The 24567-nt window shown below is 38.1% G+C and overlaps 2 protein-coding genes across 4 annotated transcripts in view; one reads left to right on the top strand and one right to left on the bottom strand.

The window, feature by feature from the left end:
- The window catches only part of CENPP (centromere protein P), a 353315-nt gene that overhangs the window by 222499 nt on the left and 106249 nt on the right, over positions 1–24567 (bottom strand). The gene's annotated exons all lie outside the window — the stretch shown is intronic.
- OMD (osteomodulin) lies at positions 7911–20500 on the top strand. The gene is made up of 3 exons (XM_024195659.1): positions 7911–7949; positions 18293–19255; positions 20039–20500. Exons 2-3 carry the CDS (start codon positions 18301–18303, stop codon positions 20347–20349), a joined length of 1266 nt encoding a protein of 421 aa, XP_024051427.1. The 5' UTR covers positions 7911–7949; positions 18293–18300; the 3' UTR covers positions 20350–20500.

Genomic DNA, 24567 nt, shown 5'->3' with positions numbered 1-24567 from the left:
CAAGATTTTATAGACCTCTATCATATCCCCCCTTCGTCATCTCTTTTCTAAGCTGAAAATTCCCAGTCATTTTAATCTCTCCTCCTGTTTCATACCCCTAATCATTTTAGTTGCCCATCTCTGTACCTTTTCCAATTCCAATATATCTTTTTTGGGATGGGGTGACCAGATCTGCACACAGTATTCAAGGTGTGCACGTACCATGGATTTACATAGAGGCAATATGATATTTTCTGTCTTATTATCTATCCCTTTCTTAATGATTCCCAACATTCTGTTTGCTTTTTTGACTGCTGCTGCACACTGAGTGGATGTTTTCAGAGAACTATCCACAATGACTCCAAGATCTCTTTCTTGAGTGTTAACAGCTAATTCAGACTCCATCATTTTGTATGTATAGTTAAGATTGTTTTCCAATGTGCATTACTTTGCATTTATCAACATTGAATTTCATCTGCCATTTTGTTGCCCAGTCCCCCGGTTTTGTGAGATCCCTTTATAACTCTTCGCAGTCTGCCTGGGACTTAACTAGCTTGAATAGTTTTGTATCATCTGCAAATTTTGCCAACTCACTGTTTACCCATTTTTCAAGATCATTTATGAATATGTTGAACAGTAATGGTCCCAGTACAGACCCCTCAGGGATACCACTATTTATCTCTCTCCATTCTGAAAAATGATAATTTATTCCTACCCTTTGTTTCCCATCTTTTAACCAGTTACTGATCCATGAGAGGACTTCCCTCTTATCCCATGAGGGCTTACTTTTCAAAAGTCAATCTAAATTAAATACATTTTTTTTAATTATATTTTTTTAGAAATCTAGACCTGTTATGTGTTTGGTGTAACTTGCATTATCCTTATGTTAAATTTGCATTATCCTAACAAAACATTTACTTTATTCATATCTCTTTTATATGTTGCAAGTCAAAGTGAAAATGAAAAGACAAAAAACAATACAATAATTTTTCCACTCAAAGGCCTCAAAAACTAACCAAGGTGAAGAACACATCAAGAACCAAGAATATATCTACATGTCATCTGAAGGTTCAAATGGTATATCTACATCCAACCAGCCCGAAGCACAAATACAGCTACCTACTGAAGAAACAGTGTCTCCAAAACCTAAAGGCAGTTCCCGATGTTTGTCGGTCAAAGTGTTCCCATTTATTGAAGTTACAAAAGATGGCTACTGGTTCACCTCTGGCAAAAAAGCTTACGAAGAAGGAAAGCTTCCCAATGCTATAATTGGTAAAAGTGGAGGAGCTTGGTTTGTGAAACCGATCAGCAAAGCCAATACTGACAAACTATGTGAAAAGTCTCCAAAACACCAGGCCTCCGGAGTGTATCAACATGCAGAAAGCCTTATAAGCCCACTTTCAAAGCCAATTTTAGAAGTACTTAATGAGGCTGTTAGGAATGCTGGAGACACAACACAGTTCATGCGAACAAACATGGCTGTGGCATCCTATTTTCTATTTAAGCAAGAGATACCACCCACTACAAACTGGAGGCCAATGTTAAGTGCATTGTCACTTGTTCATCCTGAAGTTGAACACTGGTTCTGAACAAGACCAGCAAATGCTCACTATCTTTCTGCAAGAAACTCAACTGACTGGCTAGAAGCATGCCGTGCAACAGTGAAAGACTCAACAGTTGAAAAAGTGAAGAACTCTCTCACCACATTCAAAAAATTTGCATACATGGCTGATGAATGCACTGATGCAAATGGGCATCAAGTATTAAGTCATTGTGTACATTATCTTGATGTCAGCGGTAGGCCAGTAGATGCATTTCTAGATGTTCAAGTTATAGAAGACACATCGGCTGCATCTGTGACAACCCACATGAGTTAAATGCTTGTCAATTGGACCCCAAACAGATGGCTGCTTGTGCATTTGATGGAGCTGCAAACTTCTCTGGAAGACATGGTGGAGTACAAGCTTTGCTCAGAGAAAAGTGTAACCCTAAGCTCTCCTATACATGCTGCAGAGGCCATCTACTCCAACTAGCACTAGTACGAGCTGCAGAATCTTCAAAAGACATTAAAAAAAGCTATAAATTTAATGTCTTCATTATATTCTTTTTTCAGCAAGAGTCCAAAAAGACTGAATATCTTGGAAAATATAGAAGATACACTGGGACTGAAGTTCAAATTAGTCCAACCTGGGAAAACCCGTTGGCTTTCTCATGAGCGATCCTTGGCTGTTGTCTTAAAATTACTCCAGCCGTTATTACTGGCTTTGAAAAGTATCTACCAAGATAGGATGGATCTAAGTAGTGAGGCTGGTGGATTTCTTTTGCTACTACGTTCAGAGAAGACTATTGCCATTCTCTCTCTCGTAAGTCTACTGTTGAAACCAGTTGGGTCATTAAACAGTGCCATTCAGGCATCTGCTACAACAGCAGTAGATCTTTGTCCAGAAATAAAAGCTACATTTGGATCAATCAGAAATCTACCCATTGAAAAAGTACTGGAAGAAGCAAAGACTTCAGTCCAGAAGTTGACTAATGAAGGCATTTATATTGAATCCTTAAGTGAAGAAGACAAGAAGTGTTTGTTAAGACAACTGAAAAAGTACACAGACTTGATTCTTTAAAATCTACAACAGCGACTTCTAGATTCTACTCAACCTCTACATAGGTTTTACAGATGCCTGTCCTATAAAACACCAACAGTTGAGTGGAGTGAGCACTACCAGCAATGGGGCTGCCATGTGACTAGGACAGAATAGAGAATTTGAACACAGAGTGGAATATCATACGACAAAGGAATGAAGATTTGACTTCAACTTCTTTTTTATCATCACTAGTGGCTCGACCCGATCTTCGTGTTCTGTTTCCTGGGATGAAAGAAGTAGGAATTCATCTCTTGCTACTCCCAGTCACAACAGCTACAGTTGAGCGTTCTTTTTCATCATTGAATAGAATTTTGTGTTCTGAAAGAAGCCGCCTTCTGCCTGATCATGTGAATGAACTAATGAGCATATCAACTGAAAGAATGGAAGTACCGGACACACGAGAAGCCACCAAAGATGAACGCATTGCATTCAAGAAGTTCATTAACAGAGTTGTGCAAAATTATAACAAGAAACCAAGAAGGATGTAGACGTAGTGCTTCATAGAAGGCTTGAGTAGCCAACTTTAATTTGTGTGATGATTTTAAAACATGAGTTATATCTAATAAAATGGTCATGAAACATTTTTCAGTTTTTACTATGGTGCCATACAGCCCATCTTCACCCTCACAGTCTCACCCCTCATCGACCCTGACACCCCCCCCGCCGTAAATTTGAACACCCCCCCCCATTTCAATTCCTGGGGAAGCCACTGGATGCAGTGTAAATACAGACCACCTTTGTTCTCTCAGTGCTGCTGTTGCAAGAAACAAGAAAATAAGGAGAGTGTGGTCAAATCAAGAGAGGCAAAAAACACATAAGGTGGGGGGAAAAGAAGAAGATGGTGCACCTAAGAGGTCAGGGCCCCCCAAAATCCAAGAATATGGAGAATAAATAGAGAAAAAACAAAAACAAACAGATTCTTTTCTTTTAGGGTGGCATGAAGGTTATCCCACCTGTAACTGGAGTTCAAGATGAACTTTGCATATTCACACTCATGGGATGCACCGACAAGGTGACGCTTACTCGAATAATAATTAGACATGCCAGTTGGAATGCTCATGCACCCTCCTTCCTTCAGCATTTGCTAACAAGACTGTGAAAGGAGGTGTGATACTCCAACCACCTCAGTTTCTTCCATCCCCAAATCCTATCAGCTATTGGAATTCCGGGGCAGAGGGGAAAATAGGTGGGGAATGCAGAGTCCATCTTGAAGAACTCCTGTTATAAGTGAGTAACCTTTATTTCTTCTTCAAGTCACCTCCACATGTTCCCACTCATGGGATAGTTTAGCAAGCAGTAATCCCATAAGGATCAAAGGACCTGGAATCCTAATCAAACAAGGATTTAAGAATTGCCTGCCAAATCTAGCATCTGACCTGGATGCCCCAAGTCTCAAAAGTATTGTCTAGAAACAGTATGAATAAACCCCTATGTCACTACCCTGCATATCTCAGTAAGCAAAACATGACTTTTGAAAGCTACAAATACCACTTTGGCTTTTGTGGAATGGGCTCTAATTCCCTGTGGGAGAGGGGCTAATGCTAATTTATAAGACTCCTGAATGCATACATCTAACCCACCTAGAGACTGTATAGTAACCCCTTGACTTCTCTTACTGCCCAAATAAGCAACAATTAGACTCGTAGAATGTCTACATCCTTTAGCCCTACCCAAATAATAGGCTAACATTCTTTCTGCATCTAGGGTATGCAATCAGGACTCACCTTGTTTACCACATGACTTCAGAAAAAAAATATGGGTCAGTCAATTGACTGATTAATATAAAACCCATAACTACCTTAGCTAAAAATTTCAGATGTGGTCATAAAACTACCTTGTCCAAATAGGGTAAGGAAAGGAACTGAAGGTAATGGATTGCAACTTTTGAGCATCACATCAAATTTGAGTGCGCATTTGTGGCCCAGAAGATGATGAGACTGGGGTTTGCTTCCCCTTAAAATGGGCTTTATATGACTTGGTTTTCTACTGATATTTATATGGATTTTGATACTTCTGGTAACTAAGCCTTTGTGAAAAGCATATAGACAAGATGAGATAGGTTTTTGTCTCTGATACCTACAAGGTGATACCCCAGTTCTTCTAAGAAGCTTGAAAATTCCTCAAGACATAGCAGTTCTGGCATTTTTCATTCTTATCAGTGTATGAACAGAACAGGCCTTCTACCTCAAATGGGAGGTCCTCCAAATTTTGCTCTAGTGTCTGAAGGAAGTCTTGAGGCTCTTAGCCAAGCATATCTCCTAAGAGATATTGCTAAAGCAGTGTCAAAGGTGTCAAAAACTGCTCTCAGTTCATGTTTCACCATATTCTGCCAAACAACAATGGCAGTAACCAGTCTCTTGTGGTCACCCAGAAAACCGCTAATAAACTGAGATAATTTATACCAGAGGTGATATGATTATCAGGCCATAAGAGCCTGATAGTTCACAATTCTCATTCTCAAGATGGCAGAGGAAAATGTTTTTCTTCCCAGCACATCCATCTTCATACCCTCCTTGCCAGAGGGAGTTGAATGCAATATGCCCCGTTTTGAATGTTGATTTGTGGTTTCCTCCACAATAAAATTTAGAGCTGTGTGTGTGTGGAACATAGAAAGTCCTTCTCAGGGTAGTTAATAAAGTTTATCAGCTTTACTCAACATCGGTTGAGCTGACAAAGGAAAGGAGCAAATGGATTTGGCAGGTTGCAAAAGTCCATCCAATAAAGGCAAAATAATGCTGCTTCTGGAGTATGAACCCAAGAGGTCCAAAACTGGGTGTGAAGTCTTCTCCACAGCTATTGATGGCATGGCTACAATCTGTTCTGTCGGTTGATGAAAAAGAAGTACATCCTCTGAAGGGGACAGAAGCATTGAGAACCTCACATTGTAATCTGGGAGGTCTGACCCTCAAACACACCTTCAGGTGTGTTTCTTATGTATGTTCTATCAACATTGCTTTCTCCTCTTCTGACAATGTACCTGGAATATCAGGAGATCTATCTTTGTCTTACATCCTATCATTCAATACAACATCTTTGGATCTGGAGGCTGAAACACCTCTCTTATGGTGATGGAGTTAGTTTTCTTGGATAGGCTTGTATGTCATGGGAGAGCCCTGCAGAGGGTCAATAAGGCCATTTTATCCACAGTGGAACCTGCTATTTTCATCAGAATGCCATATTTAGACCCTGATGATAAAATTTTTGTTGATAAGGATCCTCCTCATACTGTCTCCTTATCAAAGGTCTTCCCTTATGGTGTGGTTCCTTATCTGAGTTGGATTTCTGATCTGATCTCAGCGCTGATCTGGAAAGCTAAGGTGACAACAAAAGTCCAAGTTGCAACACCAAGAAAGGTGAGAGTTCTTTGCTTGGAGAACCTCAAAAAGTCGTAAGTGGAGGAGAAATTGGAGAAATGCAAATGTCCATCATATGTCTTCTTGACTGTGATTGGGAACTGTCCTTTTACAGGACTGGAACCTATTCTATTTTTAAAATGCTATTCCTGCACAAATAAGATGGAACTGAGCTCTGGGAAGGATGGATCTGACGTAATCTGATGTAACCACCCCTGCATTCTGTTGGCAAGATGGAAGGTGGAGAATCTTTCTTTTTATGATGTGAACTGGTCTTTTGTCTAATCTTCAGATCCAGTGGGCTTGGATTCAAAGCAGCAGATTCTGATGTAACGAAGAACTGCTTTCTGGCTCTTGCTATAAAGTCTTTCCCCATGGTCAGTTCCTTAAACTTGTTCCAGAGGACATGGCATTGAGGAACACCTGCCCCATAGATTAGCTTTGGATACAGAGGCTGACAATATCAAGTAATCTCTGCTCTTGGTCTTGGAATCAACAGATTTCAGATTAGAGGTAGAAAGTTGGCACTGCAGGGAGTGGCATTATTTTCTCATAAGTATAAAGCAGGATCCCTTTAAGATGTAGGCTGAAGGTTTCAGAACTCTGTGGCTTGAAATAATTCTTCAGTCTTTCCCATACACAGATTCCAATGCCAAATTGGTAGAGGGGGAGCCTTTCAGTTCAAGTTTGTTGATCCTTCCAAGAGAGTTCCCCATAGTATTACCCCCAGCAATTGTTTTATTTTGCCCCTTTCTGGGATCATGAGCTGCCTACCCATTCTTAGAAGATTCATTCCCATCTCTATACAGAAGGCCATTGCCTCTTCATATGAGCCATGTATACTCTGTAGAGAAAGGGAACTCCTGGGGCTTATAGGCTCAGAATACGGGCTAGAGAAGGAAAATGGGTATAAATGGAGCCTGAATGTACAAGTAGTATCAAAGACATTCCTTTCTTTTCGGGCTTACATCAAAATCAGGACCCGTCCCATCCCTGATTGCCTATTCAGAGTTCACCCATGCTGATCTACCCTACTTCTTTAGGTAGTTATGATATCCATTGAACAACTTGTTCCTCTATATCTTGAAGTTTCTCAGGGTGGTTATATGTGAGTATTTTGCAGAGTACAGACCTCTGCTGTTTCAAATCAGCAGTTTCTGAGTTCACAAAAAAATAAACAGTAAATAACTCCCAATACATTATGTAATACTAAAAAAGAACTTCTTTGTGTTTGAGAGTTCATATCAGAATACAGACTGAAAAATCTAACCAACGCTCATGATGTGAATAGAGATAGTCAATAAGGCCACATTTCACGTATTACAATCATTGTGACCTAAACTCAAGCCAAAGGTGATTTAAGAAAATAAGTCACCTTCAAGCCACCACTAAGTTTCAGCTTGAAGTACATCTTTTTCTAGTTCTTTGCAATCTGACTGTAAAATAAATCAGTAATAAAAATTTTCATGGAACCTTAATTAAAATAATAAAATTAGCAAATTTGTGTAGGAAACACTAGATTCCAGCCTAATTTTATTGGACTTTCCAAACAGTAAACAAACAGAAAAAAAGGGGAAAACGTGTTCAGCATGATCACTGAAACAGCTTTCAGTACATGGTGTTAAATTTAATCCCCTCTTCACTCTTCATGTTAAGGAAATTCCTATCTCACCTCAAACCAAAAGTAAAGAGAGAACAAGATCAAACCACATAAACTTGACCAGGGTCACAAAATATAGCCTTATTTGTATCCAAGATAGTTTGTGCAAGAAAAAGGAACACATAATTTTAATCAACCCTGCAATCTTCTATAGCAAATTACACTTCAAGTCCAGTGCTTTACTACAATTCAAAACGACACAGTCCTTTTCCACTGCAGATTTTAAGAGCATCATATCAGATCTTGAGTATTTTGTTATCTCTAGAGGATTTGCAACACGACCATTATCTGGGAACTAGAGAAAAATTTAATCAGGTATGGAATTATAATTTAAATTGCATGCTTTCAAAGTAATTTGAATATAACTTTACGTGGAGCATGTTTCAAGTGTGTGTATGTGCTTCATTTGGCTTTGGTAAAAAAGTGCAGCTACTCCATCAATCCATCATATTCATAGACTTGCATCAAAAACAAACTTTTAAACAACAAAAAACAATTTACAAACTGGATCAATAAAATGAGATTTAAATTGAATTATTTTTTATTAATCACAAAATCAACCCCTCAGATATTTTTTTGTAAGATTTGAAGTACCCATGTAGTTCACCATAATCTTTGGCAATTAATGTAGTACAGTGACTGTGCTTCTAATAGTTATAGCATATTTAAAAATAAAGTACATAGGATTTATAATTTTCTTCTTACAAGCTTCCTTTTTCAGTTCAGTTTTTCTAATATACATAGCTTCTTTATGCTATTTCCAATGTTGGTAACTTTCATGATTTTATCATGATACATAATTTTTTTTTAAAGTCCCCAATACTGGAATCATGATATTGCATGAAAGCCTCATCTTAATTTTTTTTTTTAATGTCTACCCCTCATGGTTGTAAAGAAAAGCTTGAAAACATGAAACAAGTGCACTCTAAAGGCTCAAAAGCTAGAAGGCAAGTAAAAAGAACTTTTTTTTTTTTAAATCTCATTATTTTGAAGTCAGTCTCATGATTTGGGGGTTAGACTCATTTTTTGACTGCTTGGGGTTGGTAGTAATGTAGTTCTCTCATCAAACTAAAAGCAAAATGAAGTGCGTCATTAGAACTATCTAATGCAATAAAACAATCGTGGTGATTTATCTAGAACGACTTTCCTCATTCACCCTAAAAAAACAAAAAATAAAGTAACTAAGTGTCCCTTTCTTAAGGTGCACTTTTGGTTCATATCATAGTTATAATTATCTGCTTTGTCTAGATGAAATTAGAAATCAAATAATCATCAACTAGCAGCAAAAAAAGATAATCTAACACTGTGTTGTACCAATACTCAACCTGTCCATTTCCCATAAATAATACCTTCAGTTGTTTATTTCTCAGCTTTTATCTGTTTCATACAAATATTTTAGCTATTTTTACACAATGTATAAAAGTGTTTTTGAAACATTTTGTTTTTGAAAATTGTTTTCAGCCTTAAAAGCACATTGTAAAGCTGGGTAAAATATCAGATGAACACTGGAAGCACTTCATAGCAGGATGTTTTTTGTGTGAACAAAACATACGAGTCATACAAAGAAATCACTTAAACCCTATAGGAGAGAAGATATGTGAGAGGCCCTCCTCATAACAGGAGAAAAGCTGGGGAAGGACAGAGAAAGGGATGTGGGATTAACTTTATTCCATCCAGCAGCTGCAGTGAGCGTAGAGAGAATGAACTAGACTTCCCTCCTCCTGAAGACCAGGCAGAAAAGGAAAAGGTAAAAAGACTGCTAGCAACTGTTTTGGGTGAGAGGAGCACTAAAGAAAAAACGCTAAATGTAACCAAATATTGTATTGGAATCCTTAACATTAGTAAGTGGGATGGAGAAGGAAACGAAGACAGCATGCAGGTGGGTACAGGGTGGTGACTACTACACTGTCAGTAAGGTCTCATGAATGTAACCTGTCACCTCAAGACTGGGGGACTGTCTGGACTGGTGGGAAGAGAGTAGCGGGCCTTTAAGGGTCCCCTCTCCCAACTCCAAAAGGGAGAGGCTGAGAGGGGAGAAAGATATCATCTGAATTGGTGGGCAAGCTGGCAGGATTCAGGTAAGCCATTGAAACCTGTACATCTGGGAGAGGGTATATGAACCATATACCTCCAGCCTGAGACCCCTTTCACACCAATGATCCCATCCAGGGATCAAAGGAGGACTAAGTTTTTTGGTCTGCAGTGAGCACTGCTCTAGTTTCCTTTTTTGGTACTGGGAAGGAAATGTTCCATTGCATATGTTAGGATGGGGTGGGGTTTTTTGCCTTCCCCATCTCAGCGTAGGCACCCAGTGGGGTAGGTGAGGAGGGAAGGTTCAAGTTGTCACAATACAGCAAGCATCAGGCAAATACTCATTCTGTACATGGTCTGGTTCCCTGATAAACCAGAATTGGAAGTGGACTTAGGGGAAGGCATCCCCTAAAAAAGCTGGGGAATGGAGTTGAGATTCCTAATGTCTGTTATAGCAAGAAGACAACCCCATTTCCACAGCCCCTTAACCCTTGTACAAGAGAAGGGCAATGGGGTCCCAGTGATGGAAGAGCAGCCTTTCACTGGATCAAAATGATTAGGGAAGCAATCATAACCTGCAGTGTACTAATTATTGCTGGGTAGTTCCCAGATGAGTTAAGTAATAAAGTTGTGGCCTAATTAAACCACTATTCTTTCCACCTCTACGAGACAATCTCACTTTGGAAAAATCTGGTTATCCCCATTACTGCTATCAAAGAGAAGCAGAAAGACAAGAGCTTCAGGTATTTTCAGGTGGTCACATACCTAACTACTAAACAGACCCAAACCTGTTAGCCTTTAAAAACACCATGCATCAGGTATATTTAGAATGGAATGGCAATTCTCTTTCAAGCATCCATTCAATACCCCTTCATCTACGATTTGTCTCAATTTTGATAATTTATTTATTCAACAATTGATTCATCTATATATCTGCAATATTATTGTTCAAGCAAGCACAAATGTTCATGAGTGTATGGGGTTCTCAAAATAATAGACTTTAAAGTAATTATTTGAATGCTTAGAATTTTCTAGTACTGGAGCACAGATTGAAATCTTTTAACCTGCAAGAATGTGACTTGAACTGGATAGTAGCACATTTTCTCAATTTTGAGAAGGCAAAAAAATGTTTTTGACTCCACAACTTCAGGCTTCCAGGAATACGAAGAGCAACAAGAACTTTGGCTGACTTCACTGTTGAAGATACAACTAACAACTAATGCCTTCTGCAACTTTTAGAAGTATCAGTTCTTCATTCTTTTTTAAACTCTAACTGATAATACTGAATAAACCCTGAAATTATTATTGAAGAAATTATAATTATTAACAACTATGTCTGGGAAACCCCTATATTGACTTGTGACATCAACAGTGTTTGTAGCTGCTGATGTAGCTCAAAAGCCTCTTTACTGCCAAATTTATTTATTTTTTCTCTGCTTTGCCTTCCCTTCCTTCCTGTCCATAAAATATGGCCTAGACAAATCTTTTATTCCTGTGGTTATTTGTGTTACATTATTGCTCAGATGATTTCAGCAGGATAATAATTTATCACTATAAAAATTTACATTAATCAACGGGGAGTAGAGAAGGACAGGAAAAAACTTTAAACTTTACAGGTGACTATACCTCAAAAAAGTAAAATCTCCTGGTAAACCGGAATAAAAATATGTTTAATTATAGTTTTTTGAGCAGTTAAATTCGTTTGGTGCATACAGATTGTGGTATTTTCAGTTTTAACCAGGGATGGCATGTGATTCACTAGAGGTGGTTTTTACCAGGGCAAAATCATGGCTTCTACTGCCCTGTGAAAAACTAGTTAGTTCCAGTTCAAGACATTTTCTATTTTAAAAACTGTTTCATTAACGCACTCCATATTATACTTTTTTAGTTACATATTCCGAGTGTGGTTACATAAGGCAATAGATTTAGAGATTAATTTAGGTTTGTACAAATAAAAAGTAAAACTGCAGTAGGTGTCATGCTAATATATGTAATATAATACTGAACGTTGGAATGTCTGTATTAGGGCTGTTGATTAATTGCAGCTCATGCAATTAACTCAAAAATATCGCAGTTTTAATTGCACTGTTAAACAATAGAATGCCAATTGAAAATTATTAAATATTTTTGGATGTTTTTCTACATTTTTAAATACATTGATTTAAATTACAACACAGAATACAGTGTATAGTGCTCACTTTATATTATTATTACAAATATTTTCACTGTAAAAATGATAAACAAAAGAAATTGTATTTTTCGACTCACCTCATACAGGTACTTAGTGCAATCTCTTTATCGTGAAAGTGCAACTTACAAATGTAGATTTTTTTTTTGGTTATATAACTGCACACAAAACCAACACAATGTACAACGTCAGAGCCTACAAGTCCATTCAGTCCTACTTCTTGTTTAGCCAGTCACTAAGACAAACAAGTTTGTTTACATTTATGGGAGATAATACTGCCCACCTCTTATTTACTGAAAGTGAGAACAGGTGTTCACATGGCACTTTTGTATCTGGCATGGCAAGGTATTTACATGCCAGATATGCTAAACATTTGCATGCCCCTTCATACTTCAGCCACCATTCCAGAGGACATGCTTCTGTGCTGATGATGCTCGTTCAGAAAATAATGTGTTAATTAAATTTGTGACTGAACTCCTTGGGGGAGAATTGTATGTCTCCTGCTCTATTTTACCTGCATTCTGTCATATATTTCATGTTATAGCTGTCTCGGATGATGACCCAGCACATGTTGTTTGTTTTAAGAACACTTTCACTGCAGATATGACAAAACGCAAAGAAGGTACCAATGTGAGATTTCTAAAGATAGCTACAGCACTTGACCCAAGGTTTAAGAATCTGAAGTACCTTCCAAAATCTGAGAGGGACGAGGGGTGGAGCATGCTTCCAGGCGTCTTAAAAGAGCAACACTCTGATGTGGAAACTATAAAACTCGAACCACCAAAAAAAGAAAATCAACCTTCTGCTGGTAGCATCTGACTCAGATAATGAAAATGAACATGTGTTTGTCTGCACTGCTTTGGATCGTTATCGAGCAGAACCCATCATCAGCATGAACACATGTCCTCTGGAATGGTGGTTGAAAAATGAAGAGACATAAAAATCTTTAGAACATCTGGCATGTAAATATCTTGTGACGCCAGCTACAACAGTGCTATGTGAATGCCTGTTCTCACTTTCAGGTGACATTGTAAACAAGAAGCGGCCTGCAAATATGAACAAACTTGTTTGTCTGAGAGATTGGCTGAACAAGAAGTAGGACTGAGTGGACTTGTAGGCTCTAAAGTTTTACATTGTTTTATTTTTGAATGCAGTTTTTTTTTTAACATAATTCTATATTTGTAAGTTCAACTTTCATGATAAAGAGACTGCACTACTGTACTTCTAATAGGTGAATTGAAAAATACTATTTTTTTGTTTTTACAGTGTAAATATTTGTAATCAAAAATAAAGTGAGCACTGTACACTTTGTACTCTGTGTTGTAATTGAAATCAATATATTTGAAAATATAGAAAACATCCAAAAATATTTAAATAAATGGTATTCTATTATTGTTTAACACCACGATTAATCGTAATTTTTTTAATCGCAATTAATTTTTTTAATTGCTTGACAGCCCTAGTCTGTATACATTTTGGTTTGGTATTTTCTCAAGGAAGTTATACATGTCATGGCTCATTTCAGTTTTCAGTATTATATAAATATTACATATACTACAAAACTATTATCAAATTGCTAAATATATTTCAGTTATTTTCATTAGTATATTCTAATAATAATTTTATTTTCCCCAGTTTCACAGTTTAAACCCAGTTTACCAGTGCCCTTTCCTAAACTAGTTTTTCCTGGGAAATTGCCAACTCTGGTTTTAACCTTAAGATTTTGTTTTCAGTTGCTTATAAAATGTTGCAAGTTTTCCATCTTGGATGTCTTTTTGTTTGTTTTTGTCTCAGGTCTTAAGGTTCAGCTGTTTCTGAGAATGAGGTTAGGGAAAATATGTTATTTTTCCCAGGTTACATTTCTTACAATCATTTCACTGAGAAGCTATAGCAGTTCCATGCTTTGTGGGGGAGACTTGAAATTTGGAAAAGGACTGCCCTGGTGCTAGGGACGTGCCTTTTGCCATCATTGTGAAAATCTGTCCAAATTTGGACAATTTATGAACTTCTGAAGAATCTCAGCTCACACACATGCAGTAAAAACTTTGGCAGCTAAGTTTTCTTAAGATTCCATACGCACTGAGCATTCTTCATCCTCTCACATCTTCTTCAGGAGGAATAAATGGCCAATGGCCTGAGCAGAACCCCTGCGCTGCTGGAGGCAGAGCAAGACTTTCCCTCTAATTGTTCCTCCTAGCCACCAGGGGCCACTGTGGTGCTGAGCACAGGAATGAGAGCTCTACTCTCATTCCTATCCCTGTTGGAACCCAGGCAGCATAGGGAAGCAAGAAGCTGCATGATTTGAACACAGAGAGGTGAGGAACAGGGGATGGAGTGGAAGAAATGCAGAGAGCGGGGAGAAGGGCAGGAGCTAGAATCAGGAGGGGGCAGAAGATTGGTCAAGTGGATAGGAACAAGAAAGGGAAAGAACAGCAAAGAGATGGGGAACCCTGGGCAGGAGCTGAGGACAAGGACAGGAGCAGGAGGGAGACTAGATAGAGGTAGGAGCCTGGTAAGATGGGACAGGAATAAACCAGAGGCATGAGGGGACAGTTGGGGGTGGGGAGCTGAGGGGACAGGAGCTGGTAGGAATATCAGAGCAGAAGGAGTCAGGGGCAAGAGTGTCTGTGACCACTAGAGCACAGACACCTCCAAAACTCGGAATTTAACCCATTCATTTGCTGTTGGCAAAGTGTACGTCTCCTTCCCACACTAGTGGCAGACCCACACAGACAGTAATGGCCTTCTACTGCTACAATTTACTCAAGTGGTATACAGTTCCACCGTTAATCTAAAGATGCCAACCCTCCTGAGGACCCACGTTGAAGGTCAATATGATGAAATTTTTGTTTTTTCAGTTTTTAAGTTTCTTCAAAAAATTATGAAATTACATTAAAAATTACATTACAACATTAATGTTTCAAAATCAACCACTTAAAAGTTACGAGATGCCAGAAATAAGGCTGTGCATGCAATTGCCTCCCTTGTGCATATGTATTATGATGCAGCCTTTATTTATGTGATCACATAACATTTTTTTCCACAGAACACCACCTCATTCAGTGCACAGAATGGACCATGCTCTGGAAATTAATCAGAGTTGTGGTGCGAATGAAGCTTTTATCAGTAGAATCCCGCCTCATTTTTTGTAGATGTTGGAAGGACGCTGAGACTGCAGGAAAAGAGGATAGTTTTGTAGTAAAGGCAGTGTAATGCCACCCTGGAGAACTGTATTTTCTCCCTGCCCGTGCCAGAGCTATGCATCACCAGGCAAGGCATGAAAATCAAAATTTTCACAGGTGGCCACCACTATGTGTTACTTGAAATTTGGGTAGCTAACGTGAAACATCTGAAGTCTGATTTGCAGAAGTGAAGAGCACTCACAGCTGCAACTGACATCAGTAGTTCTGCTCTGAATATATCAAGTGTTATAAAATATTAAGTACTCTGAAAAATCAAGCCAGGCGCTTCCTAAATTGGGCATCCAAAGTTAGCTGACATTTTTGACAATTTTGGTTTGTAAAACGGCAATAATACCACCACCTCACGGGGGCACTGTGATGATATATTAATGTCTGTGAAGAACTAAGATACAATGAAAGCACCCTAGAAAAGCCCACGAGGAAATTAATAATTTTGTATTCGGTACAGAGTTTGGATGGCATCCAGTAAATAACACCTGGGGCCACATGTTGAATGATTAGAATAGAAATAAACAGTGAATAGCTACCCATTCAGTGAGTATCACCCATCCTGTGCACTGAGTCAGGCAGAGGTTTTGTGGAAAACAGTTTGTGATCATGAAATTAAAGACTGTATCATAATGCATAGGCACAAAAGGGACAAATTAACCCAATCTTAATTCTGGCACTTACTAAGCTTTCAAATGCTTAATTTTGCAACTTGAACATTCTTTTAGCATAGTTTTTTGGGATATAATCTACAGATTGGCTATGTTTTAAACCTGTGGGATGGCAGAAAACTCAGTTGTGCAATGCAGTAATAACAACTGGATTTTTTTTCCTTTTTGAAATGGGCATTTAAATACAAACATTACAGTAATAGCAAAATAGAACTCAAAATGTCACAAAAAGCAGACAGTATAAACTCCTATCAATTTTTGCCTGCCACTTGTACATAAAGTATTTTTCATTACTTGCAGTGTCAAGAACTATTATGCCTGCAGGGACAATGTTACACTCACACTTTTTCTGCAATTAACTCATTTCATTCACAATTTAAGATGTATTTCCAGTGCAGTATTATAATGTATATTAATAACTCCAGCATATTGTACCATGTAAGTAATATGTAATATTTGTTCTTTGATACTGTGAGTTCAATTCATTAATGACAGTTCCCAAACAAAGGGAAAATGTATAACCCATATATTTATAGTGTTACAAAAGCTGTGTCAACCAGCTCTTTGACAGAGGCAAAAATAGACTACCAGGAAAATCTTCCTGAGATCCTGACAGATAAGACTTAGGGATAGTTTTCCAAGTGGTGAAAAACCCTTAACTTAGGACTTTTACAACTAGACTGGAGAGAAGAGCAGGAACTGTGCCTTAGAAAACCATTCTGAATTTGTACAGAAATGGACTGGATGATTTAATACTATTTTCATCTCTAACTTCCATGATTTGTTTGAATCAACTGAAGGCATAAGAAATGTCTGCTACCACAATGCCTGGTAGCATCCAACATTAACCTCCAACTGGGGTCAGGATGGATTCAGCATTATACAGAATTCCAAGTTACCTGGAAATGATGCTATGGAACTTTTGCTGCATGTAATAATATGAAAAGGTTCTGTATCTCATCCAGAAGCAGTACAGAATTGCAGCTAAAGACCTTGAGTTATTGTGCAGTGAGATGGTCACCAGAAAGCTGTTTAAAGTCCTAGTCTTGACAAGTACCCAGCATCCTCATTTACCAATAGAAGGTGCGGCTACTCAGCACCTCTAGAATCAGGCCACTTATTTAAATGTGTATATATGGAATCAGATAAGTTTGAATATTTTAACCATAGCTAATTGGAGGCAGTGTGGTGAAGTGGATAGATCACTGGACTAGAATTCAGGAGATCTGAGTTCTTTTCCTGACTCTAGCACTTTGGACAAGTCACTTCTCTTTGTTCCTCTTTGAGATGTATGGATGAAAAGTGCTATTTAAGAGCTTGATATTATTATTAGAATTAATTTATGCTGTGCTACATGTGAGGGGGGGAAATCCCTTCTTGACAGGTGGTCAGTTGATACCCGGAAGCAGTATCCTTCTAATATAGCTGTAAATGTTTTTCATAGCAATTAAGGTATATAGTCTTAAAATCTAGCCAATATTTGTCTCAAAACTGTCACAATGAATTGCATAGATTGACCGCTTATTCCATAAAGAAATGTACATTTGTTTTAAATGTATTCTTTCACCATCTTTGAGCATTCCTCAGCCTATGAAAAGTTTCCTTTTTAAAAGTTAGCAGTTAGCTAAAAACTACCAAAATGGTATTAGACATAATTGTGTTTTCTTAATTATTTATATTGCATGACCATTCCCTCATTCAGATTGTGGAGTAAAAACTGCCCACAGACTCCAACAAGCATAGGAAACCCAACAGTCTGTGGAACTAGTTAGAACATCAGGATGTTTACTGTACTCCATAGAAACTCCACCCACATCACTTTAAAACAGAATTTTAGGGCTGAGGCCTGTGCCTCCATTAGCAAATTCCCCTCTTCACCTTGAAAGGAATGCAATGCCCATGGACTCCAGTGCAACTCTCAGGCTATGTCGCCACTACCGCGGTAAGTCAACCTAAGTTACGCAACTCCAGCTACATGAATAACGGTGTCTACACCATGCTGCGTCGATGGGAGACACTCTCCCATCGAATTACCTTACTCTTCTTGTTCAAGGTGGCGTACTGGAGTCAACCGGAGAACGCTCTACCATCGATTTAGTGGGTCTTCACTAGACCTGCTAAATCGACCCCCAGTACATTGATCTCTGGAGCATCGATCCGGCGGTATCATAGCCTCAGGCTGCAATAGTGGGTACAGAGCGCCTTCCCCCCCCACACACTATGTCTGTGCAATCTGTAGAGTGAAAAAGAGGAGAAAGAAAATTCCCTTTTTCCTGCCCCCAATTGGTATAGAACCCTCTAGCACCACACTTGACCTGGGCTTTAGGATTTGGGCCCCAGAGAGGGAAAAAAATATGGAAAGATTGCAATTCACTTGTTTGAAGGCCACGTTAATAGGTGCCTTAGAAAATACAAAATTGAAAGAATAATTTTTGGTGGTAATTATACAAGGTAAATTTTTATGTTCCCTGCAATAATTATTTTTTCCTCATTTAAAAAATAATTACACTTTTTTCTTATATTTGAATTTAAATATAGTTTCATCTATTTATGAATTTTGTTTCTTCTTCTCAACAGGGTACTACATGAAAACAAAAAAAATGAGGTTTCTATGTCAACTATCAATTATCCCTCTTCTATTTGGAGCTATGGTCATTTGTCAGCATGAAGGTTATGATTTTGAGGATGAATATGACCAAGAGCCAGATGATGAATACCCACCTATTTTTCATTTTAATCCCAGTGTAGAATATGTAGTTCCTCATTTTCCTACTCCAGCCAAGTGTGCTCAAGAATGCTTTTGCCCACCAACTTTTCCATTATCAATTTATTGTGACCATCGGAAACTTAAGATGATACCACATATTCCTTCCCACATCCAACAACTCTATCTTCAGCATAATGACATTGAAGCTGTGACTGCAGAATCTTTTGTTAATGCCACTGCCTTGAGAGAAATTAACCTTAGCCATAACAAAATTAAATCTCATATGATTGACCATGGTGTTTTTGCCAAACTTTCAAATCTTGTGCAACTTCACTTAGAACACAATAAATTGGATGAATTTCCATTTCCTCTTCCCAGCTCTCTAGAACGACTCTTTCTCAGTTCCAATGAGATTTCCAGATTACCTGGAAATGCCCTGCAAGGGTTAGTAAATGTGACCATGCTTGATCTCTGCAATAACTATCTTGATGACTCCCTACTCAAAGGAAAATACTTTTCAAATATGAAAAATCTAATGCAGATCAACCTATGCAACAACAGATTACAGACTATGCCTCCTGATCTCCCATTTTCACTTATATATCTCTCTCTCGAAAATAACTCGATTTCTTACATTCCAGAAAACTATTTCAATAGACTTCCAAAAATAACTGCTCTAAGAATGTCACACAACAACCTGCAGGAAGTCCCATATAACGTTTTTAACCTTTCCAACCTTGTAGAACTCAATCTTGGACACAACAAGCTGAAGCAAGCATTCTATATTCCAAGAAGTCTGCAGCATTTGTATATTGAAGACAATGACATTGAATGTACGTTGATTATTATTAGTCCTTTATAAAAATGAGAGAGGTGTTTCTATATCTGTAACATTTTTTCTTTTGCATTACTTTTGCATAATTTTTCTGCTTATTACTCAAAGACTTACTGACTTTTAACCTAAACTCAACACCAGCACTACTGGGCTATATTCAGTCTTGCTAACACAAGGAGGTTTCTGCCTTGCTGTGATGCAGGTTAGCTCGGCCTGCCCTTCTTGGAGGGTCCCAACAGTTGGGGCATAGGGCTCAATAGTAGCCCTAGTTCCACAGCTTGTCCAAGGAATGCTCTGAATTGTTAATTATCTTGGACAATCAATGGAGGAAACACTGCAGAAGATTTGTACTTCTGCCATCTTCCTATCACCTCCGAGCAGGCTCTCTGTCAGACTCTGCTCCAGCTTCCTCTAATAAAAATCAACTAACAAGTCTAGCTTATTGTTTAAAAATTGTTTGTAGTAAAGGCATTTGATAAACATTTATTTAGAAAGAGGCAACTATTAGTACATTTCCCTTACATTAAAATAATCTATTCTAGGCCATTTTAACACCACAAACCTTCCCCCTTCTACATGATCAAAAGCTATTTCTGTTATTGGTTTTTCCATATATGGAACTCTAATTTAAGTCAAGAGGCGGAATAATAGCAATATTTTGCATCAGTTGCATGGGTGGGTATTATTCCTATTTCTAGCTATGAAAAAAGTGGATTTTAAAGAAATCTGAGTTCTCTTAATATTTTCAGTGTTTAAACTAATATTTTTCACTCTTTTACAGTTGTAAATATTACTTTGATGTGTCCTTCCATTGATCCAAGGAATATCAATCATTTAACCTATATTCGGATGGACCAAAATAAGCTTACAGCTCCAATAAGCACATATGCATTCTTCTGCTTTCCCCACATACGCATTATTTATTATGGTGAACAAAAAGGTAGTGTCAGCCAATCAACACAACTGAGAACTCCAGTTGTCCACAGATTTTTAACACCAGAAGAATATGATGAAGCAGAAGATGGTCACGAAACAGAAGATGGTCATGAAGAAGGAGAAAGAGAAGATGACTATTTTCATCCTTACTTTTAATGAAGTAATTATAAAGTACAAGGAAAGTATGAATTTTTCTGTATCAGCTCAATAGTGGTTAAATCAGATTCCAAGTATATACAACAGTGCTTTCTAACCTTTTCCTGGCAACTAATTATTAGGTGAGTGAACTAATCCTTAACTGTACCAATCATTACCCTTTCCCTTTCACTCACATTCCAACTCAGAAGAGAACTTGGTTATGCTAGTTTTGCAATTTGGGCTAAACTTTTTGCATATATTTTTGTTGATTTTAATTTTAAATATATACTGAGTGGTTTTGGTTTAACACAACTGAAAGCATAAAAATGCTCTTAATTTGAGAAAAACGTTTAGGACCTTAACTGTGAAACTGGTCTGCATCATTTGTACAGTATCTGTATCATCTAAATTCAAAAGAAAATGCACAATGAGTAGTTTCTTAATAGTTTCAATTTAGTGCAGTATTGCAACATTAGAATTAGAGAGAAAATTCATTAAATAGCAGTTGTCATATAAAACATAGCAACATTAAAAAGACGTGAGAAAAAACAAAAATATTTTCTGATCTAGCTTGCACAATAACTATTGATATAGGTTTTATTCCTTATTCCTTTTTCCCCATAGATGAATAAGTTACGTTACTTTACTTTCTGTGCCATTATACATTCAAAAGCACACACTACATATTTTGTTCTTTTAAACAGTACTTGGAGAAAACTGGCTTTTGTTTCATAAGAGAATGTATCCTGGATGACATAGGAAATTTTCACAAATTATCCTTTAGAAAAGCAGCACTGGTGGTTAAAATATACAAAACTAACTAAATAAGAATAATGCTATGTTCATTGGACATAAAAAGATGTTTACTTTCAGCCCTGTTTAAACCATACAGCTGTGTGTTTTTATGCCTTTTTAATTTTTCAGACACCTCTGTGCTTTCATATGCCATATGTGTCTGTACTTTCATTTTCAACTGGATGCATAATGCACATATTTGTTCTAAAACTTTAGAAAATTTTAATCTTATAAGTTTTTTTTTTTATATAATGCCTTATGAATTGTATAAAGCAGGGGTCAGCAACCTACAGCACGCGAGCCGATTTTGAGTGGCATGCAGCTCCCTGACGCAGTCCCGGCCCCCAGCCCCACTCAGCCCCCCCGCCCACCGCTCTCCCCTGCGGGGGCAGGAGGCAGAAGCTTGGTTCTGCGGCAGCCAAGCTTCCCCCCTCCCCCGCTTCTTCCCCCAGCATGGTGCTTTCCTGCCCCTCCTCCTCTCCTTCCCTGCACCAATCAGCTGATGGCCCTAGCGAGGGGGAGGGGGAAGAGCAGCAGCGTGCACACAGCTCCGTAGAGGATGCAGAGAGAGGTAGGGACGGAGCCTGGGGGAAGGGGGTGGAACAGGGCATATCCCTTCCAGCCCCCTGCCCTGAGCCGCTCAGGGCAGGGGGTTGGGAGCACCCCCACGAGCCGAGCACCCCAGCCCTCTGCCCTGACCCCCCCACACACACTCAGCCTTCTGCCCTGCACCCCCACACACCCCAACCCTGAACCCCCCACAGCCCAACACACACCCAGCCTTCTGCCCTGCACCCCCACAGCCACATCCCTCTGCCCTGAAACCCCCCCACACACTCAACCTTCTGCCTTGCACCCCCATACCCCCAGCCCTCTGACCTGACCCTTGAACCCCCCACACACCCAGCCTTCTGCCCTGCACCCCCACACACCCCCACCCCTCTCCCTTTACCCTTCACCCCCCCCCACACACACACACCCCAGCTTCTGCCCTGACCCCTGAAACACCCTCCCCCAGGTCTGGTGTCCCGGCCGCAGGCCCTACTCAGCCCGCTGCCGGCCTAGGTGAACAGAACCCCAGGCTGGCAGCAAGCTGAGCAGGCTGGTGGCGTAAGATCAGCATTTTAATTTAATTTTAAATGACGCTTCTTAAACATTTTGAAAACCTTGTTTACCTTACATACAATAGTTTAGTTATATAATATACACTTATAGAAAGAGACCTTCTAAAACCGTTAAAATGCATTACCGGCACGCAAAACCTTAAAATAGAGTGAATAAATGAAGACTCGGCACACCACTTCTGAAAGGTTGCCGACCCCTGGTATAAAGATACCCAATATATTTTGCTTGTAAATCTACCAGTGCATCTCCTTTATAAAAACAGGCTTTAGTTGATCAGTTATTGTGGGCATCAAGTGATTCAGTGTCCAGGTCTTCTGAGATATGTTTTTGCTTGTTATTTAAGAAAACTCTACACATGAAAAATATTTATGTTCTACCTATCCATTATTTCAAATTATTTTAATGGAATTAATCATTTCATGCTTTTTGTTATATTTCAGGCACTTTGAATTCTAGTGTAGGGTCTCCCTCTACGTAGGTGATGACATTTGTGTGTTGGATTCTGGTATATCTGTGTTACTTTATTCCCATACTGACCTAGACAGACCTTGAGCTACTTTCAAACATCCATCTTACAAATATTCAGTATACATGCTTTTGCCATGGGGAGTTTTGTATATTACCTCTGATGAAACTGATGAATTGTGATTATGTAAGGTAGAATACTTAAGAATATTTTGAGGTGCTTTTTCATCTTTATTAATTTGGATCTTCTACTTTGCTAAATCTATCCGTAATTTCCTGAGAACCCCTTTGTTCTGTTATGGATAAGTCGCTAAATAATTCCTAGGGCACATATTTTAGAACATCCAATCTAGTTTAAAAATGGTCAGTGATGGAGAATCCACCACAACCCTTGTAAATTGTTCCAATGGTTAATTCCTCTCACTGTTAAAAATTTACACCTGATAATTGTCCCTTTCATCTTTCTGGCAACAGCACAGATTCATAGCATAACATAATTGTCTTCCTTTGTTATTACCTTTCTTAACATATTTATCAACCTAAAAAGCTCTTTTGAAGTCATATAGAAAAAAAATACATACAATAAATTCTTTAAATCTAGGATTAAAAATTTGCCAACATTACATACTTTTGAATTATTTTAAAGGACATATTAACATAAACATATAATTTACTAACTTCTGGAAAACACTATGTAGCATGACTTTTCTCTTTTTCTGTATACATTATAAATTTAGACTACTATTTTTAAAACATGAGTCTCAATTTAGGCAGCCATTTTTTTAAATCTTGGCCACAGCTTTTAACGAACATTAAGACCACTTAAATATGGCATAGTTAGAAACTTTGTACGTGTTTCCTCAAACTGCTGACACTTTAAGACTAACATAAAACTTAGTTTCAATTTTGTGTTTTATACCTACAGTAAATCCAACAGTAAATATAAATTGAATTTTGGATATTAAAAAGTGTGCATAGCTGGATACTACAAATTCAAGAGATTGATTATTAACTTCGATAGTAATAACATGTTGACGTGGCTTCTCAGTATTAGCACATGCTTCTTCTCTTGAGAATATATACACACAAATATGTTCCCTATGATTACTTGCTAATTTTATTTCTGTCTTCACAAGTATTAAATTTGTAGTCCCTTCAAGCATTCTTCTTTTTGCACTATATATTACACTAGATTTTGTGACAACCCAGTGACCTATCCAGCAACATGACATGTATAGCTAACAACCAGAAAAGATGGCCAGGAAAGAAAAGCTTTTGTTTACTCACAATTGACTGCAAAAGAAATGTCTAAAAGTAGTATTCAAACAGCTGACTTCTGCTTCTGATACATTTGCCTTTAGTGTTTTAGTTTGTTCAGATGGTTATTTGAGTTTATTTAAAAAAAAAAAACAGCTCAAATGAAAGTGTAAAACAAAATCTGCATTACAATGCTACCTGTTATAACAGTCAACAAATAATAAAAGCCATCACAGGGCTGCTTCAAGAGGTTTCACTCTAGTAACTGAAGGAAGCTGTTGCATGATGTGGAGGATACATTCGACTAGGAACCAAGAGATCTAGGCTCTGGCTTCTAGCTTTGGGCAAGTCACTTTGTAGATTTATGCTTTATTCATTTCAATCACATGAGGGGGATAATGATACTTTACCACCTTTGTAAAATACTTTAAGATTTATAATGGCTAGGTAGTTATTTTTCATTATTATTCAACAGTACAGCAAGTTTGACTTTATTATGGCGCATTTTTAGAAAATGTTGATAACCTGTAGTCATAGTTAAATGTGTTGAACCAATTAAATCAAAAACATGAAATTTTCAAACAATGTTTTTAC

The sequence above is a fragment of the Terrapene carolina genome, unplaced genomic scaffold, assembly GCF_002925995.2.
Source record: "Terrapene carolina triunguis isolate 2854851 unplaced genomic scaffold, T_m_triunguis-2.0 Scaffold232, whole genome shotgun sequence".
Taxonomy (NCBI): domain Eukaryota; kingdom Metazoa; phylum Chordata; order Testudines; family Emydidae; genus Terrapene; species Terrapene triunguis.
The sequence above is the reverse complement of the archived record's forward strand: the minus strand, read 5'-3'. Positions and strand labels throughout refer to the sequence as shown.

Excerpts from the sequence above, each read along its gene's own strand:
- OMD (XM_024195659.1), top strand. The coding sequence starts at position 18,301 with ATGAAAACAAAAAAAATGAGGTTTCTATGTCAACTATCAATTATCCCT. Across the intron at positions 19,256-20,038 it reads TGAAGACAATGACATTGAAT|TTGTAAATATTACTTTGATG; the intron begins GTACGTTGATTA and ends ACTCTTTTACAG.